This window comes from Taudactylus pleione, unplaced genomic scaffold, assembly GCF_031769625.1.
Source record: "Taudactylus pleione unplaced genomic scaffold, aTauple2 ptg000016l, whole genome shotgun sequence".
NCBI classification, from domain to species: Eukaryota; Metazoa; Chordata; class Amphibia; order Anura; family Myobatrachidae; genus Taudactylus; species Taudactylus pleione.
The window spans coordinates 41,167,499-41,186,783 of NW_028284418.1; the positions used below are offsets into that span (position 1 = coordinate 41,167,499).

The 19,285-nt window shown below is 42.4% G+C and overlaps 1 protein-coding gene across 2 annotated transcripts in view; it reads right to left on the reverse strand.

Annotated features, from left to right (window-relative positions):
- The window catches only part of DNAJB12 (DnaJ heat shock protein family (Hsp40) member B12), a 76,317-nt gene that overhangs the window by 5,831 nt on the left and 51,201 nt on the right, over window positions 1-19,285 (reverse strand). For both annotated transcript variants that reach the window (XM_088475734.1, XM_088475733.1), the window contains exons 2-6: window positions 16,968-17,127; window positions 15,643-15,788; window positions 7,235-7,414; window positions 6,933-7,012; window positions 4,973-5,082 (exon numbers count right to left, since the gene is read on the reverse strand). In XM_088475734.1, coding sequence (XP_088331860.1) covers window positions 4,973-5,082; window positions 6,933-7,012; window positions 7,235-7,414; window positions 15,643-15,788; window positions 16,968-17,127 — 676 coding nt within the window. The remainder of the gene's footprint in view (window positions 1-4,972; window positions 5,083-6,932; window positions 7,013-7,234; window positions 7,415-15,642; window positions 15,789-16,967; window positions 17,128-19,285) is intronic.

A 19,285-nucleotide genomic window follows, 5' to 3' on the forward strand; every position in this document is an offset into this window, starting at 1 on the left:
AGCCAAATTATCATGTGCGCCATACACTACTAATCAGGAACCAACAAGGTTCTTCATCATACTAGTTAGCGTGATTGTCAGCCTATATGTTTGCTCCTGTGCTACTTTAAATATGGGGAAAGAAATTGGTTAGAACTTGAAAATAAAAATGCAAAATCTCAGGAATCTGACCATTGTTTTCCAATCAATGAAATGATGTGTAAGGTGAAATCATCTGAAAGACAGATTGCAAATTGATTTTTATCATCATTTACTTTTTATAGAAGTAATCGGCACTAGAACGGGTGCACTATATCACATTAAATCATTGTCACCTTACCAGTTTCCACTCTTTTTGAGAGATGCTTTGTTGAAAAGTTATAAACTCAAACTCTTTCCTTGGTAAGTTAGACACTGAGAGCTGCTGCATTTAACTCTAAATGTATTATTTCTATACATTTTAAAATTGTATCATTTTTACAATACTCTATATATTACAGGCCTAACCGACTAGAAGTCCCAGCTTTCCCTCCACCGATCAGATGGTAAAGCATGTTGTAGTTTCACAACTACAGCTGGAGATCCACGGGTTGGCCAGGCCCGATAGATTTGCTTATGCTGTACATTGCTGCGGGACAAGTTGGAGCAAGGGTAGGAAACGTGAGAGACTCCAGCTGCTGTGGAACTAAACATCTCAGTGTCAGCATGCCCTTACAATAAAACGGTGTCAGGGCATGCTGGGATGTGTAGTTGCACAGCAACCACAGTGCCACACAATTCCTACCCCTGAGTTATTTATAAATCAAGAATTATATCTAGGTTTAGCCTTGGTTGATCAAACCGTACAATTACGGCTTATGATGTTGGATGAATGCATCACATTAGACAAGGTCCCATGTAAAGGAACAGTTATAGTAAGAGGCCCGATTCCATTCTGTGCAAGGGCACAAATTTGCAGTGTTGATGGCGTACCAAAATGCACATCATGGCCAACAGAATTGCCCCACCTATGAGTTTTACTGAATATTTGTTAAAAAAAAAAAAAAAAAAGATTAAAACAACAGCTCTATTAAAAGATGTAAGATCTATATTAACAAAGAGGCTTTCACAGTGCTTGGACTGAGTTTATTCTGCCCATTATAACAATGCCCTGTTCACAGAAATGTTTAGCTCACAGTGGTAACTTGCTAATAACTCAGGCTACAAATGCAGCAAGCTTACTAGGAGAGGTACCTATAATTGTCTAACGCTATTTGGCAAATCAAGCTGAAGCACACAGTTGATGTTAGGAGCAATCTTCAGGTCACATGGGTAGCCTGCTCCCCCCCCCCTCCTAATTTAAATATTTTGAGACCTAACTCATTAACCAATCTTTAAATCAGTATTATCTAGGGTGTAGCCAGGGAGGAGTAGGTGACTATACTGCTCTCCACATAAGCAAATCCTGTAATGGTGAATAAACCGGCAACCCTAATTATTGTAGGAGAGAGTTACTGATAAATTAGGGGAGGTGCAATCCTAATACTGATTCATCTCAACCTCCACAAATAACGGTGCGTTTGGGGGAGGTAGGAATCTGTATCTCCACAGTAGGAGACAACTGCTCCTATGAAGGGTGATCTTGCTAATCTGGACGCCCAAGTATTGGCATATAGAGAAAAACTGTTGGCTATGGAAGGAAGGCTCAGGTGTAACAGTGTATAACCACAGTGTTGTCCAGCAGCCTGCAGCATAGCACAGTGGTTATACAATCCACAGTGGTTCACTCTTCTCCGACATAGCGATAAGAAATGTAGTTATTATTCAGGTTGAGCAAACACCGTGCTTTGGATTCACAGCATTATAAATGACAGTGGTCTCATTGCCCGAGAAGCCAGTAATTCACACAAGTACAGCACTGTCACTGAATGAAGGGCTTCCTTTCAATTAGCTTTTTAGACTAAACGTGTTCTTCTGCCAGCTAATATGGTGGGCACTCAGCACCACCAAGGAGAGTGATGAAGAAGGGGGCATGCAATTGTAATGGTGGGAACAGCAGTATACATGTTGGTGAGCATAGTATGTGTTGGTGGGTACAGGGATGTGTAAGGTAATGTTTGCACAAAAGAACCCCATTTTCTTCAGTACCCAGTACTCCGGGGGAACATGAGCCTGTAATGGGCATGGGGCAGTTATGGAGACAATTTCCATACAAGATTGAATATAATGTACATGGGAATGAGGTGTGGGATTATGGTCATCATTGGACTATCATGCACAGTACTGACTTTGTTCTGCATGTGCTAAAATAAAACATTATTTACAAACAACTAAATAAGGAATTTGTAAAGCACTAGGATTATATAGAGTTAGTGAAACGAAAAAAATAGGATAATAATTGATATGGTGTTAAAGGGTTTAGATGACAATCACTTTACATGAATTGTGGCTCCAAGCCATTCTGAGGTTGTGCTATTCCTTCATAATGCTTCCTGTGTGTGCGACATTCCCAGGTGAAGCACCTGCGACTGATCGCAGTATATTCCCCATAGGCTGCTGGATCTCGGTCTTTTTACAAAGCACTTTAAAGCAGTTGGTGCAACACAGCAAATGTGCCCTTTAATACATTCTACCAACGTTGATGCTTATATGACACAAAATGTGTGAACTTTATTGTAACTCTTATTTGCAGTCCAAGGGCAAAATTTACTAAGCGGTGGGTTCTATAACCTGTCAATTTCGCTAGCCACCGATTTGCAAAACCTCAGAGAAAGCACACTTTAGAATAGAATTAATCACAGCACCATCAATATTTTAGACCATAGAAAGAATAGAATAGAAAACCCTGATTTAACAAGCAGACATTTTGAAAACCGGCTCAAACAAACTCTCTTACCGCAGGCAGTTCTATTATGTGCAGCACTGCACAGATCACTATGATCTGTGCAGGCTTAGTTTTGTTTAAAAGGACAGAAATAGTAAAAGAAAATGTGCGGGGCCCTGGACGTCTAAGCCTGATCTGGTATTAGAAAATATGGGGGAAAACCGGTGTACAGTTTCCTTTATTTTTTTGTAACTAGCACCAGGATGAACCAGCCGTGGGTATAGCGCTATAGCAGGATGATACAGCTTGGGGTATCCCTGCAATAACCAGCTCCAAAATCTGGAATCCTTCAGAAAGTTGGGCACCCCCCAAAAAGAGGTCCCTCCCGAGGCTCTTACCCAGATAGGTGTGGGTGCTGGGGTAATGGTTAATAAAGAGTTAATAATATTGCTTTTTACGGGGAGACTACAAGTCCCAGCAAGCCTGTCTTGGCATGATAGCACTTGTAGAACTACAAGTGCCAGCATGCTCGGACATTAAGGGCCTGCTGGCACTTGTAGTATACCCTTGATACATACCGTTACGGGTATATGTCTTTCTTTGTGTCTCTTACTCCCTTCTCCCAAAGCAGATTCCTAATGCGCCAAAGTACACCCAGGCGCTGGCTAGCCACATTCTCAATGCTTCCAACTTCTCTATAGCTGGTAATTGGGAAAAAAACAGGGCCCTCCCACTACTCCCGCTTTGTTCAATTCCATCTAGAAAACGTATCACTTAGAATACATCACGGTACTTTTGCACAAACGCCCCCATAAACTCATTATTTGGTCTCCCTGGGTTTCTTACCATCATCAGGCCCCGTCTCGCTCGATTGCTCTTCATAGTTAATCCCAGCTCTTTCCACTTCTTTTTCCTCTCTCCCTTACTAACATCCCCCTATGCTCTCCCCTCCCCTCTCTCCCTTACTAACATCCCCCTATGCTCTTCCCTCCCCTCTCTCCCTTACTAACATCCCCCTATGCTCTCCCCTCCCCTCACTCCCTTACTAACATCCCCCTATGTTCTTCCCTCCCCTCTCTCCCTTACTAACATCCCCCTATGCTCTTCCCTCCCCTCTCTCCCTTACTAACATCCCCCTATGCTCTTTCCTCCCCTCTCTCCCTTACTAACATCCCCCCATGCTCTTCCCTCTCCTCTCTCCCTTACTAACATCCCCCCATGCTCTTCCCTCCCCTCTCTCCCTTACTAACATCCCCCCATGCTCTTCCCTCCCCTCTCTCCCTTACTAGCATCCCCCCATGCTCTTCCCTCCCCTGTCTCCCTTACTAGCATCCCCCCATGCTCTTCCCTCCCCCCTCTCCCTTACTAATCCCCCTATGCTCTTCCCTCCCCTCTCTCCCTTACTAACATCCCCCCATGCTCTTCCCTCCCCTCTCTCCCTTACCAACATCCCCCTATGCTCTTCCCTCCCCTCGCTCCCTTACTAACATTCCCCTATGCTCTTCCCTCCCCTCACTCCCTTTTCCTTTGCCCCTCCCCACCTTTTTCTATCCTACACCTACCTTCCCTTTTGTGCTCCCCTGGGATTACCAAATACCCTCTACCTTAAGACCATTCCATGGCTTGCATATATATCACAATGGATGTATAGTATTTTGTCTATTGTTGTAAAATCTCGCGCCTCGTATTTCCTCCATTCTGTGCCCTCCCTTTCCCCTATTTCAAAATACTAAATAAATACGATATCAAAAAGAAATAAAAAAAACCTCCCCCACAAAGCCCTCATTCTCCACCTTAATACTTCCAAAACAGGCAGGTCCACGGGTCTTTGAAAACAAAATAAAATCTGACAAACTGTACTCTTGCACTGTGTACAGGGCCGTGCTGCAGAATGACAGGTTACTGCCTGTTACTCAATAGAAATGAATGGGGAAGTGCTGAGAGCTTAGGGGCTACATGACACCAAAAACCGCTGCTTAGTAAATTTTGCCCCAAATCTGTAATAAAATGTTACATATACGGTAAGTTTATATTTCTCATCACAATGGGAGATACTATTTTTGTTTGAATGAAAAGAACGTTGTTTACATGAAATGACCTCTCTGAGAACACCATCAATTTCATTATAGCAAATCTGGGCGAGCTTACTACAACTACTGGTGAGCTCTGAATTAAGGTGCATCTACTTACAGTCTGTGGGTGAGGCTGTAAGGCGGATTGGACACCATCATTTGACTTAGGGCAGACACGATGATCAGGATCAGAATGGGCATCAACTGAACGAACATTCCAAGACTTCCCTGTACCAGTGGGGGAAAAAAAAAAACACACACACACAAAATTACATCTTTTGTTGTTTAGGTGTCTACTAACTAGCTATGTCCTGGTTATAAAGTATGTGCACTTTTAATGCATTTATATTGTAAACAATATACACAGTAAGCTACAGAACATGAGAATACTATGGTACTTATTCAGTTAGCCACAAAGTGTCAGTAGCAGCATTACGTTATGTGCAGTGCTGATCTCTGCTTGCACCTTACTAGAACCAATGGTTTTATTCCCGTAATAGCTAGAATGTGATAAGCAACTACTGAGCCTTGTGGCTAATTGAATTGGCTCCTAAATGCGTTTAATGGGATAGACAAAAATGATTCAGCCACACAATGAAGACAGAAGGCAACCTCTCAATCTGGCACACAAGCTGATGGTATACAGTATATTTAACCTGCTTCTAAAATATGAAAGCATTTTACATTAAAAAAAAAATAAACTTCAAATATTTTTAAAATTGTAGAATGACAAATACAAACTTGTTAAATAAAAGGTTTAGAAAATGACTTTGTATTAAAACAGAGTTGGACACTCTCTCACAGGTGTGCTCTCTCACAGATCTGTCTAAAAGGTGGGCACACACCTGACAGATATCTATCTGCAGATGATGGTCATTCATACACACTGAACGGCTATCATCTGTGGGTCCCTGCGACCAGAGGACGCCCCCCTCCTCGCGGCTGCCGCTCTGTGTGTACGGGCAGTCTGCAGACCACCTGTACACACCTGCCGATGGACAGATATGTCTGCAGACATATCTGTCCATCGACTGTGCAGCACAGCCAATGCGATATGATGGGCCAATGTATCTGTCAGTGTGTACCCAGCTTAAGGTGTATATTTGCTAAAAGTCGATTGTAAATAAATCAAAATTGATTACAATCATCGATGTTGTGTTTCTGGGGCTAAATCACACATTTACACAATTATTAATACGTAAAAAAAAATGTGTGATTTAGCCCCAGAAACACACTGATCGAAATCAATCAACATCAATCTTAAATCAAGTAAAATTGATCTTTAGTGAGCTCCTTCTATGGGCATGGAACACTGCAGTGTGTTTTCGCTCACAGATCTATGTGCCAGTCTAAAGGGGTGATACATCATTCAATCAATTCAGCAATCTAAAAAAAAAAAATAGATTCTGCGATTTTTTTTTATTTTTTACCTGATTTAAAGATTCCTCAAATCACCAATATGTACCCCCCATAACACTACAGATATTTTTCAGTGATTTGCAGATCATTTTCAGAAATCACAGATCTGCCAGTCGAGGAAGGCTCATAATTTACTAGTAGCAATCGATAAAATCGGCTGATTGTTTCCATACACTACTAATCTACAGCCCCGACTGATCAGTGAAATTCAATGTTGGATGAGCTGATTTAGAAATCTTGATCACTTTTTGATTGGAATCGGCAATTTGTGAACCCCATTGCTTATGGTGGCCTTAAGAGTTCCCTCTAGGGGCATCGAACACTGCAGTGTGTTCTCTCTCTCACAGATCTGTGTGCCAGTCTTAGCGCTCTCTCTAGGGCCATTGGACAATGCAGTATGTTCCCTCTTACAGATCTGCGTGCCAGTCTACGAGCTCCCTCTAGGGGCATTGGACATTGCAGTGTGTTCTCGCTCACATTTCCGAGAGCCAGTCTAAGAGCTCCCTCTGGTGGCATTGGACACTGCAGTGTTTTCTCTCTCACTGATCCGTGTGCCAGATTAAGAGCTTCTAATTGATTCACTACACAATTATTTAACATTCCAAGAGAAGGACTGATCAGTTTTGAAATGATCTAAATATAAAAAATATATTACTTACGTCTCCTTGATGTTCCCGTCGGTTTTGTCTCTGAGAATAAGTATAGTGCATTCGGCCATTGCTGTATACATGAACATTACCTGGGAGTGAGAAGTCGAGAATCAGTAATTGGGATTCCAAACTACTAATATATGGACAAAGTCTAACTGTAACATTACTGGCAATAGGTTTGTGTAATTGTTATAAATTAGTCAGGAACAAGCGAGCAGTGAACAACAAGCGAGCAGCAAATGTGAGCAGTGAACAACAAGCGAGCAGCAAAAGTGAGCAGTGAACAACAAGCGAGCTGCAAAAGTGCTTACTAGAAGGAAATCCTCCCCCAAAAAACATATTGAAGAGATCTTCGGGGGAGATGTCGGCCTCGAACCCTCTGTGGAAGTCTGAGTGTCCATGTCGGGATGTGTTGACTTTCTGATCTCCAAACTGATCGTACTGCTTCCTTTTCTCTGGGTTGCTTAACACTGCATATGCGTTCCCGATTGCTGGACAGGGGTAGAAGTAAAACAAATGGAATATACATGAATAAAGGATCAATAGTTTCTACAAATCTACCTATCAGAATCAAAGAAACCATGTTACACTTATAAATCATTTGTGTATCAAACAAAACTGCAGGTATTCCCAAGTTGGTATTGTCTACATGGACTAGTGCAATCGGTGCTGATTTTGCCTATGCAGCTGGTCTTCAGTATTCACCCTCACCACTGTGGTGATCAAATCATGTAAGACAGCATAAAGTCATATTGTTTGTCTCGAGTGATTATTCTCATGAGATTTAACAACAGAGACCGGAAATTCACCATAGGCTTCACTTGGTAACTCATAGAATAATTATATATATATATATATATATATATATATATATACATACATACATACATACACACACACTCATACATACACACACACACACATATATATATATATCATACGAAATCAATATAAAAAAGGTGCAACAAGCTTTTATTGATCTTTTGAGACTGCAGTAATTATATGAGACGTATCTGCAGAATTATCAGTATATGTTCTTATCAGCATCTAGGTTGTACTACAGAGCAATAAAACAGCAGATAGTTCCGAGTGGAGGGTGCCAGACACTCCCTACCTTGAACTTACAACCAACTTACTGTATGTGTCAGCTCAGCAAACTCACATGTGCCATTAAAGCTGCACTCCCGGTTACATGTTAAAGTTTAACTGAGCTACTCCTTCCCAATAGTGCACACTTCAAAGGTTCTCACCACTAAAAATGGGTGTGAGCAGGAGGACCAATAGGAAGATGCAAGTTCTGTGCATGTGGCTTCCTACTGGCTCACATGCTCATTCACACACGAACGCCATACTATGGAAAATGAGGAACCCAGGAAAATATGATTCAGAATGCAATTCCCAGGACTTTGCTAAAGAGACTAATATAACCTAGAACCGCTGCATGTGTACGGGCCTAAAATCTGATCAGATAATATTTATACTGTATCAGGCAGCAAGTCCTTGTATAAGGCTGCCATCTGACGCATCTCAGATTTCATCTCTCAACCAAACGATCATCTGTATGAAGTTGGTTTGTCCACCTCTATGAAAACCCACACGCTTTCAATCATAGTAACAGGATTTTTCTGGAACGGGTTTGGTTAATTTTGTCCAGATTACTTTGGATAAACCAGTGAACAGGCATCCAGTGAGGGTGTAATGACACCAGGCTAGACTCACAGATAAAGGAGGGAACCGTTGCAATCTGTTTAAAGATACAGATGATACAAAGCAGCTGTAATAAACTTTATAAATTAAAATACTGTTAATAGTAGATGTATCCTGACTAAATAAAAGTTTAGAAGTAGCTTCTGATCCTTTACTATTGGTGGGAGTCCTTTCATGACGGCCCTGCTGATTGCAAGGTCCAGCAGTACCCAGATCATATTTGCCTGTAGTCTACCGGAGAGTCAATACAGGACTCACAAAAACATGACTGACAACAATCCTCTATTATGGTACTGCTATCATTCTAACTGAGTGTTGGACATCTCCTCTCCTTCAGCCTTATACCTAGTAGGAGTACTCCATGCAAATCAGTACTGGAGCTTGCTGTACCTCGTACATGTGCTAGTCTGGGTTAGCAGCAATAAGCATTACCCCTGAAGGAGGAAAATACTTAAATAGGGTTCAATGAACCATTCATACAAGCGCTGTTGTGGATCATGGAAGCAAGACACTAGGACATGCACATCAATCAAGCAACGGACTGTGAACGCTGATCTGTACCGTTGTTCCATCCTTAAGAAGGTTCAATGATTCAAATGTATTGTGTCCATTAAGATGCATTCACCAAGTATTAAATACAGCTTATACGGATTATAGCAGGGGTATAGGGAACCTGCTAAGGGATGCGAACACTAGAACCAATGTTACATGAAAAATGATAAACTTGTGGCATTTGGGTCAGCAGTTTTCACCATCATAAATGCTGGCAGCCATGGACCTAACTGCAAATACTTTATTTGTGCCGTTCAACTACACTATAGCTGTCCAATGGCAACTAGTGTAGACATGTGTCAACATCTCCAGCTACACACTGCAGTAACAGTACATCCTAATGCAATGTGCTGGCGCTACATGCAAGTATACAGGTCAGTAATATATAGCGTGCACCTCTGCATTACAACCTTAGACAGAAATAAATGACCAGCACACAGTTGTTCCAAACCAATTCTAAGAAAAACCAGATGGTCATGTTTTTTAGGAAAAATAACAGGATACCATCATATGTAGCAAAAAGAAAAAAAAAAAGAGAGGTGGGCGAGTGTGCCTTTAACAGAATTATAACGGATATTACTGTAAATAAAGCTTTCAAATAATGAAACATAACATTTAAGCTGGGTACAAACCTAACATATTTGCAAGTGGTGGTTGTTCGTACACTCTGACCAACCATCATCTGTTACCTGTCCACGGGTACCACTGGCCGGTGGTTGCACCTCGACCCCCCTCCCCAAGTGTACGGGCGGACGGCTGATCCCCCTACACACAGCACGATGGCCAATATATCTGCCAGTGTGTACCCAGCATTAGGGGACTACACACTGTCTTTAGGAATAATTGTTAATTTACTATCCCTAATACAGAGCTCATTACATATGGGCAGCTACGTACAACAGCACATGCATGATTCCCAGGTACTTTGGTCAGACCTGTGGTTTACACTGTCAGCATGTAAACAGCGGGAGCTTGTGCTCAAAACCTTTATCATATCTCTTTCCATATTTAATGAGTGTCATCATTAAAAGTATATAGATAGAATAAATATATAACCAGTTCAAAAGTATGGTAATTTGTCATAAAACTATAAACATACTGTAGGACTATACTCACCATACTGTAAGGAGTGGCAAACCCTGAAATCAAACTGCTAATGTACAGCTCCTGCAATATACTAGTCTGGCAATGAGACACATATTGCTGATCCCTGTGCTGCATACAGTGCAACAAGCAAGTGCAGCGCATCCAAACCTGATAGCTAGAGCTGCCTGTACACGGTGCATGCACACAGCCTCAATCACCGGGGAGACACAGCCACATCACATTACAAGGCTCTGTCCAATCACTTTACATCTCTTCTTACCCCAATAGGGTGTATCATTTAATCCACTACCACAAACACCCCAACAACCACCTCCATTGATTTTCACACTTTTATAGCCCTGTTTTCTAATGATGCATAGTGTGAGTGTGTAATGAAATTACAAACTTGTAGCCAAGGTTTACAATAAAACATTTTTAGAAATCGTTTCATATTTGATGTCTCCCCTCCCCATCTGATTCTATTACATAATATCATTGTGCTTAAATCTGCAGTACTACCAGCTGAGTGTCCAGTAATCTGCTTTAGCCTGGACTTTATCCTATGATCATACTTGCCAGGAGCCGAGCGCTCATCCTGTGCAGAAAAAGCGACTGATCATAGGATAATGCTACAGGAAGACTGGCTGCCCAAACCAGATGGACTTCTGGAAGCATCGCGGAGACCTGCAGTTACTGCTCAGTGCTTGTGTTTGAGGGAGGTTAGAAGTAATATCAGTAAAAATCGTACTATCCAGAAGAACTAGGTCAGATGTTCAGTACAGGGTTTAGCAAGTACATTTCTACTTGGGAAAATAATAGAGCATACAGTGCGGTCTCACAGAAAAACAATACAGATGGCTGTTCTATTCTCAGTGCCCAGGCAGCACGGTTACACCACACAAGCACTACAGACTCAATATCTTAACTCAAACCGTAAAATGTGCCTTTTCTGCAAGTATTATTTCCGGCTTCCTGTCTTTAAAACTCATCACAAGAGCCTGACTGTTCACTCTTTAATCGGGCTCATTTATCATTAAATATTTGCAACATTTTCCCTGAAAGCACCAGTTTTCGGGGGATATCCACAAATATTAAGTATCCCCTAAATGTACAATGGAGGAATTGCAGCTGATCTCTCTGCTATCTGCTGCGGTCCCTCCATTTCCAACAGCAGCTGCAGCCCCCTTCTGACCTCTCCCCGGCAATGGCCGCTGCACATGGGTGGTCAGTAGGCCATGCCTGAGTCCTGAGAGAGGAGTGAAGAGACCCGCTGATGCGGTCACTTCACTCCGAGCAAATCGAAGGGGTGGGCTCCTTTCAGAGTCCCTGTATGTGCAATGTAATGTCATCTAATATCGCATACTGCAATGTGATCATGGGTGCTACTAATATCGCATACTGCAATGTGATCATGGGTGCTAATATCGCATACCGCAATGTGATGATGGGTGCTGCTAATATCGCATACTGCAATGTGATCATGGGTGGTGCTACTAATATCGCATACTGCAATGTGACCATGGGTGGTGCTAATATCGCATACTGCAATGTGACCATGGGTGCTGCTAATATCGCATACTGCAATGTGACCATGGGTGCTGCTAATATCGCATACTGCAATGTGACCATGGGTGGTGCTAATATCGCATACTGCAATGCGATCATGGGTGGTGCTAATATCGCATACTGCAATGCGATCATGGGTGGTGCTAATATCGCATACTGCAATGCGATCATGGGTGGTGCTAATATCGCATACTGCAATGCGATCATGGGTGGTGCTAATATCGCATACTGCAATGCGATCATGGGTGGTGCTAATATCGCATACTGCAATGCGATCATGGGTGGTGCTAATATCGCATACTGCAATGCGATCATGGGTGGTGCTAATATCGCATACTGCAATGCGATCATGGGTGGTGCTAATATCGCATACTGCAATGCGATCATGGGTGGTGCTAATATCGCATACTGCAATGCGATCATGGGTGGTGCTAATATCGCATACTGCAATGCGATCATGGGTGGTGCTAATAACGCATACTGCAATGTGATCATGGGTGGTGCTAATATCGCATACTGCAATGTGATCATGGGTGGTGCTAATATCGCATACTGCAATGTGATCATGGGTGCTGCTAATATCGCATACCGCAATGTGATCATGGGTGGTGCTACTAATATCGCATACTGCAATGTGATCATGGGTGGTGCTACTAATATCGCATACTGCAATGTGACCATGGGTGCTACTAATATCGCATACTGCAATGTGACCATGGGTGGTGCTAATATCGCATATTGCAATGTGACCATGGGTGCTGCTAATATCGCATACTGCAATGCGATCATGGGTGGTGCTAATATCGCATACTGCAATGTGATCAATGGTGGTGCTAATATCGCATACTGCAATGTGATCATGGGTGGTGCTAATATCGCATACTGCAATGTGATCATGGGTGGTGCTAATATCGCATACTGCAATGTGATCATGGGTGGTGCTAATATCGCATACTGCAATGTGATCATGGGTGGTGCTAATATCGCATACTGCAATGTGATCAATGGTGGTGCTAATATCGCATACTGCAATGTGATCAATGGTGGTGCTAATATCGCATACTGCAATGTGATCATGGGTGGTGCTAATATCGCATACTGCAATGTGATCATGGGTGGTGCTAATATCGCATACTGCAATGTGATCATGGGTGGTGCTAATATCGCATACTGCAATGTGATCATGGGTGGTGCTAATATCGCATACTGCAATGTGATCATGGGTGGTGCTAATATCGCATACTGCAATGTGATCATGGGTGCTAATATCGCATACTGCAATGTGATCATGGGTGCTAATATCGCATACTGCAATGTGATCATGGGTGGTGCTAATATCGCATACTGCAATGTGATCATGGGTGGTGCTAATATCGCATACTGCAATGTGATCATGGGTGGTGCTAATATCGCATACTGCAATGTGATCATGGGTGGTGCTAATATCGCATACTGCAATGTGATCATGGGTGGTGCTAATATCGCATACTGCAATGTGATCATGGGTGCTAATATCGCATACTGCAATGTGATCATGGGTGGTGCTAATATCGCATACTGCAATGTGATCATGGGTGGTGCTAATATCGCATACTGCAATGTGATCATGGGTGGTGCTAATATCGCATACTGCAATGTGATCATGGGTGGTGCTAATATCGCATACTGCAATGTGATCATGGGTGGTGCTAATATCGCATACTGCAATGTGATCATGGGTGGTGCTAATATCGCATACTGCAATGTGATCATGGGTGGTGCTAATATCGCATACTGCAAAGTGATCATGGGTGGTGCTAATATCACATACTGCAATGTGATCATGGGTGCTAATATCGCATGCTGCAATGTGATCATGGCTGCTAATATCGCATACTGCAATGTGATCATGGCTGCTAATATCGCATACTGCAATGTGATCATGGGTGCTAATATCGCATACTGCAATGTGATCATGGGTGCTAATATCGCATGCTGCAATGTGATCATGGGTGCCAATATCGCATACTGCAATGTGATCATGGGTGCTAATATCGCATACTGCAATGTGATAATGTGATCATGGGAGCCCAGATCGCATTGAGTACACAATTATTGATAAATGAGGCCCTAAGGGTTGAAGGTATTTATCACATTAGTGACCAAACTTAATTCCACATTAAATATAGGGGAGAATTCAGGGTGAAGTGCAGCCACAGTGTATAGCTGAGCACTTCACCATGTACCTACTGTAGCCATACATTGCTAATATGGGGTGCAAGGGATAAAGTGTCTTCACCTCGCTGTTTTGGAGGCAAATCGTAGCCATCGTGCTGAACCAATTCCCCATAAGATGTAAGCCAGGACTCACTAACCAATATTATCTCTGGGAATACCCAGTCGTGTTTTATTACAGTGTTTGTTCTGAATTGTGAAGTATTGCTGAGTATGCTGGTGCTATGTATTATATAAACCATTATTACTGTTGTGTGCAACAGGCCATGACTACTTGACATTATAGGTTGATTTATTATTTTTGTGATTGATAGATCTTTTAAAAGCTAAACGTTGTAAGTAGTAGTAAAGTATAAAAAAATATTTGAAAGCTTCTATCATACCCTGTCTTACCTCTATGCCCCAAGCTATGCTTATGGAGACACTGGATACATTCTGTGATTTAGGACAACACTGTTCTGGTAATCTCAGATTTATTCGTCTCTCTCTATAGAGAATGTCTCCAGTACTGGAAACTGTACTCTAGGGGTCGGATTCAATTACACGCAAGCTGCCATAGGCTGCGAGCAGTGCAAAGTACTTCCGTGAGGTAATGTGTATAACTGAATTGGCCTCTAGGTGTAGTCTCACCGATGACCTATATAGTGACATCTCTGCCTTTTCCTGCTACTAGTATTCTCTGTAACATAGGGGGGGGGGGGGAGCCTTTATGTATCACATCAGCACACTATGGACCTCATTCAGAGGCGCTCGCAAAATACGAGCGCTCGCACTGAATGAGGGCGGCCGCTTCCATTTTCTGAGCCAGCCTCCTGGACACTCACTAGGCTGTGGGTTACCACCCACAGCTTTAACGAGCGACCAGGATGATAGTCGCGATGGTCAAGACCATCGGGGCTTACGACGAGACCCTTGTGGTAGGGTCTCATCTGCCGCAAGCCCCAGAGAGCTTTCGGCTCTAATAGAGCCGGAAGCTCTCTCACTGACATCACTGGTGATGTCAGTGGGGCCGCCCACAAACGACAGGCGTTCGCTTGGGAACGCCTCTGTTTGTGAAGCGACCCCCCCCCCCCCCGCCAGGCCTACAAAACTGGGCGAGAATTTCTCTCTCGCTCCGGGGCTTGCGCACGCGCAGTGCGGCCGCTCAGCCAAACATCGACCCGCTTGCGAGCGAGTCTGAATGAGGACCTATGTTTCTACAAAACCTCTCTGTGGACTTTTTATTACATTGTTGTGCTAAGACATCCTGCATCGCTGTGCTCAGTGGCACTGCAGGATGTCTCAACGCAGAGACTGTTGTTGCAACGCTTCTCTAATCTAATTGGATCATTCATGATTTTGGCTCATTCTCTTGGGGAATCTATTGTTACCCATCATTGTGTTGTCTGCAAAAAGGCAGATTTTCCAGTCACTACCAGTAGTATAGTTCACAAATAAAAGGTATTACAGAGGTTTGGTCCAATTCAGATCCCTAGCATACCCCCCACCGGTAGCCTCTCCCTCTTCTGAATGTATTCCGTCTGCTACAACTCTCATAGGATTTATATTCTATTCACGCTGCTCATCTTACAAGGGAAATCAAACATCCATATACCTTTAAAGGCTTCCGTGGCACCAGGAGCATGGTTTTTATCTGGATGAAATTTTAATGCTAACTTTCTGTAAGATTTCTTCAAATCTTCTTCTGCGGCTTCTCTGGTTACACCCAAAATTTCATAGTAGTCTTTACATTGTTTTATCCTATTCAAAGACAAAAGTAGACAATTCAAAAAGTATTAGTGTTGATTTTACTACTGTACAAAGTACCTGACCCAATGAGCTTACAACCAGGCTGCCACAAAGCCGTAGTATAACATCATCAGTGACGACTGGAATAGTATATGCATATGATGTACTGCAGTGTGAGACAGAATGGGGTCAGCAAACAGTTGTGATTTGCTTTAGACAATAGGTGAATTGTGCCGCCTTGTCTCCAATCATTCCTCAATGCTCACTGCATATATGTGAAGCACGCATTTCAGTTTTCTGATTTCCCACATAAAAATAAAGACTTTAGTGAAGGAAATTACATATCTCTATTCAGTTTGATAGCTGCATTACCACCTAGGAAATATTCTCCTAAGGTGGCCCCTTGCTTAGTACATGCAGCCACGTCCCCCGGGGCCTGGCTTGGAAAACATTAATTTGCTTTCATTTAATTAGATTTAATAAGTGGACAAGTGCTGGTGTTGCCCATAGCAACCAGTCTTATTTGATATAATGTACTATATAAATGATAGCTACAATCTGATTGGTTGCTATGCACAATACTGCACCTTTAGTTGTTCTGTTAACTTCCCCCTGGGGGCTTTGAAAGACATCAATTGATGCCTCTATTGTGCAATATCAATATACTTTAATGCGTTTACAGAAGAACATTACACAAAATTCTAGTCTTAGTTTATACTTTTGCATTTAATAATGCTTAGGTAGCATCCGGGTACAGTAATGTGGTAGAAATAGGCCTGATTTCATCTGTAACACTGCTTACTGACAACCTTTTCACAAAACTTGTTTTTATGTATCTAACCACAAAATGTTCTTTTCTCAGCGATATGCAGCAACTACCGCAGTATCCTCCGCCTACACAATGTACTGCACTGTACTGTGTAATCTGCTGTGTGTACACGTGAATTAATGATAGTCACACTTGCACAGTTAATGAATAGTGAAGCTACGTAAATCAGCCTCATTAAAAAATGAATAGTAAACACAAAATAAGACGCATGCTAAAAAAACAGAAACCAAGTTAAAGAAATAAGCAGCCTACAAACAGTCCACAGTATTTGCACACATCTGATGATCAATAGATCACTTTGCATCTCCATGAGAAACAAAACGGTCCTAGTTGACAGAAAAGGTGTCCATCATGTCACGCACCTCTTTACAGCTTCCACCTGGTCTGGTGTGTAGCTCTTGTTAGTTTCCCCACCAGCCTCCCCGTTTGCAGATGGCGTTTCGGCTGCATTCTTCCGGTGACAAGGTTTTGTAGGCTCTGTGCCGTTAGACTGGCTGTTTTTTGTGAGGGATTCAATGAGCTCTACAAGAGAGACAAGCAAGTCAGAACAGCACATATGAGTCTATCGTATTACATCTTTGCAATGGTAGTATAGAAAGTTGCCATCTGCATTTAGCATCCAGCTTCAAGGAGGCACATCTGTACTGCATAAAGAAAGCTGAACTGAGAGCTAACTTCATAGAATGAAAGCTGGTGAGAAGGGCCCTCTCACCTCTATGTCTGTTATTACCAGCCTTGTTTGATTTTGGTTTGAATAAGTAACTAATAATAATAATAAAGACTCAATTACACAGGGTCCCTTAATGGTCTTAAGGTGCCTGTCCACTAGAAGACAGGCAAAAGACTGCACGATTACGACATTGCAATCGTGCAGTCGTTTGTCAGTCTGTGATGTGCCTGCACTGAATGAGCAGTCGTTCAGTGCAGGCACAATCAATCATCTGCAAACATGCTGAACCTGACGTTATCGGCAGGTTGATCAGCATGTTTGCACGAAGATAGATGTCTAAAAGACCAATTTTTTAAAATAATTTTCAAACGATTCTCAAAGGATTATCGATATTGTTCAATCGCTCATTTCAATCATCTAGTGGATAGGCACCTTAATTATACACATTAATTAAAAACGGAGAAGACAGAGTAATATTAGGCTACGTAGTAGTATACCACAGAAGGTCCAAATCATAAGCTACAACTTGAAGTAAAATGGTTCTTGGTGCCAATTAATCAAATGCATTCGCTTTAAAATAAGAACCTACATGTGTAACTAGCCCAACTTTGCCCTAAACCCTTCTTTGTAAAATGTATAGCTGAGGGGACTGTGGGCCGGATTCAGGGTTGCAAACTATTGCAAAGCCGCTGCAACTTTGTAGGTTAATGCCGCAGGAGGTGTCTTGTGTAAATAGACGCCTCCTACCGGCCTCTGTGATCTGCTGCTGTGTCAGAGGATGCAGCATCAGATAACTGAGTGAAAATCGGTCATCTGAGTAACGTTCATGTCACGGCATACATACCTACTCTCCCGGAAGTCGCCGGAGGCTCACGATTTTTCGGGTAACCCCTACACCCCCGGAAGAGTAGGCATATCTCCCGCATCCTGTCCACTTCCTAGCCCCCATACATACTTACGGGAGCATCCTCTGCTTTGGGTGTTTATACCACTGATTGGACACCAGCAATAATAAAGTTCCATACACCGTATTGCAAATTTCTTGTTTAAAAAAACTATTAATTTATTATTTTCCTGGCCTTCATAATAGTCATATTGCACCTAATGTTCTCCTCATCGATGTGGCATATAATACTGAGCAGAAAAAGGAAGGGACTCATCAATTACTACATAAATATATGGGTCGGGTTCTCCTCTATTCTATCCTTCCTGACAGTCATTAAAAAGACACCTACAGAACGGCAGACTGAGCCCAGCAGTTATGGGTTTCTGCACAGTATGGAATTGGAGTTCACAGGTCTAAAGAAGGAGCTCATTACTGTCAGCATTGCCTTGAGAAACAAACATAAATCGGATATTTTCTGCACACTAGCAGTTCTTTCTGGGTCAGCTCTGTAATTGCAATTTGTAAGACATTTCCACATAGACAAAGTGTGCCTTAAACAAAAAAAACAAAACAAAAAAAAAAAAAAAGGTTTTTATTTAAAACTGCTAAAGATGAATTATCGAGGACAAAAAGTTTGACTGTATAACTAATATAAACACTGACATTTAGAAGGTGTCATTTTATAATGGCATCCATATGTAGCCAAGCCTGGAATCTAGCATTGTGGCTAGGAACATCATCATTCAGTTACGGACAAGCAATCCTTACAGTGGCTGCGCAGTACATGTTATTAGTTTCATTTTGCACAGTTAAATTAAGCCGCCAGGCGTGAAATGGAGCGCGCCTTGTATAAAAGTATTAAAAAAAGAAGAGATATATATTTACATACCCAATTCCCAAAGGACAATTGTGAGTAACACAGCAACAACTAGAACGAATGTAAAAGAGGGGGACCAGTGTTTGGAGCGGTTGTGACCCAGTTCCGCATGTGAGAATCAGAGTGCAGCAGTGCCGGGAACCCTGCAGTGCTGGCAGAGCTCTGGCAGCAGGGAGAACGCTACACCAGGGTAAGGCTACAACCAATCTGGAGAAGACTTCATCTTGATTGGGGTGCTAGACCCTGG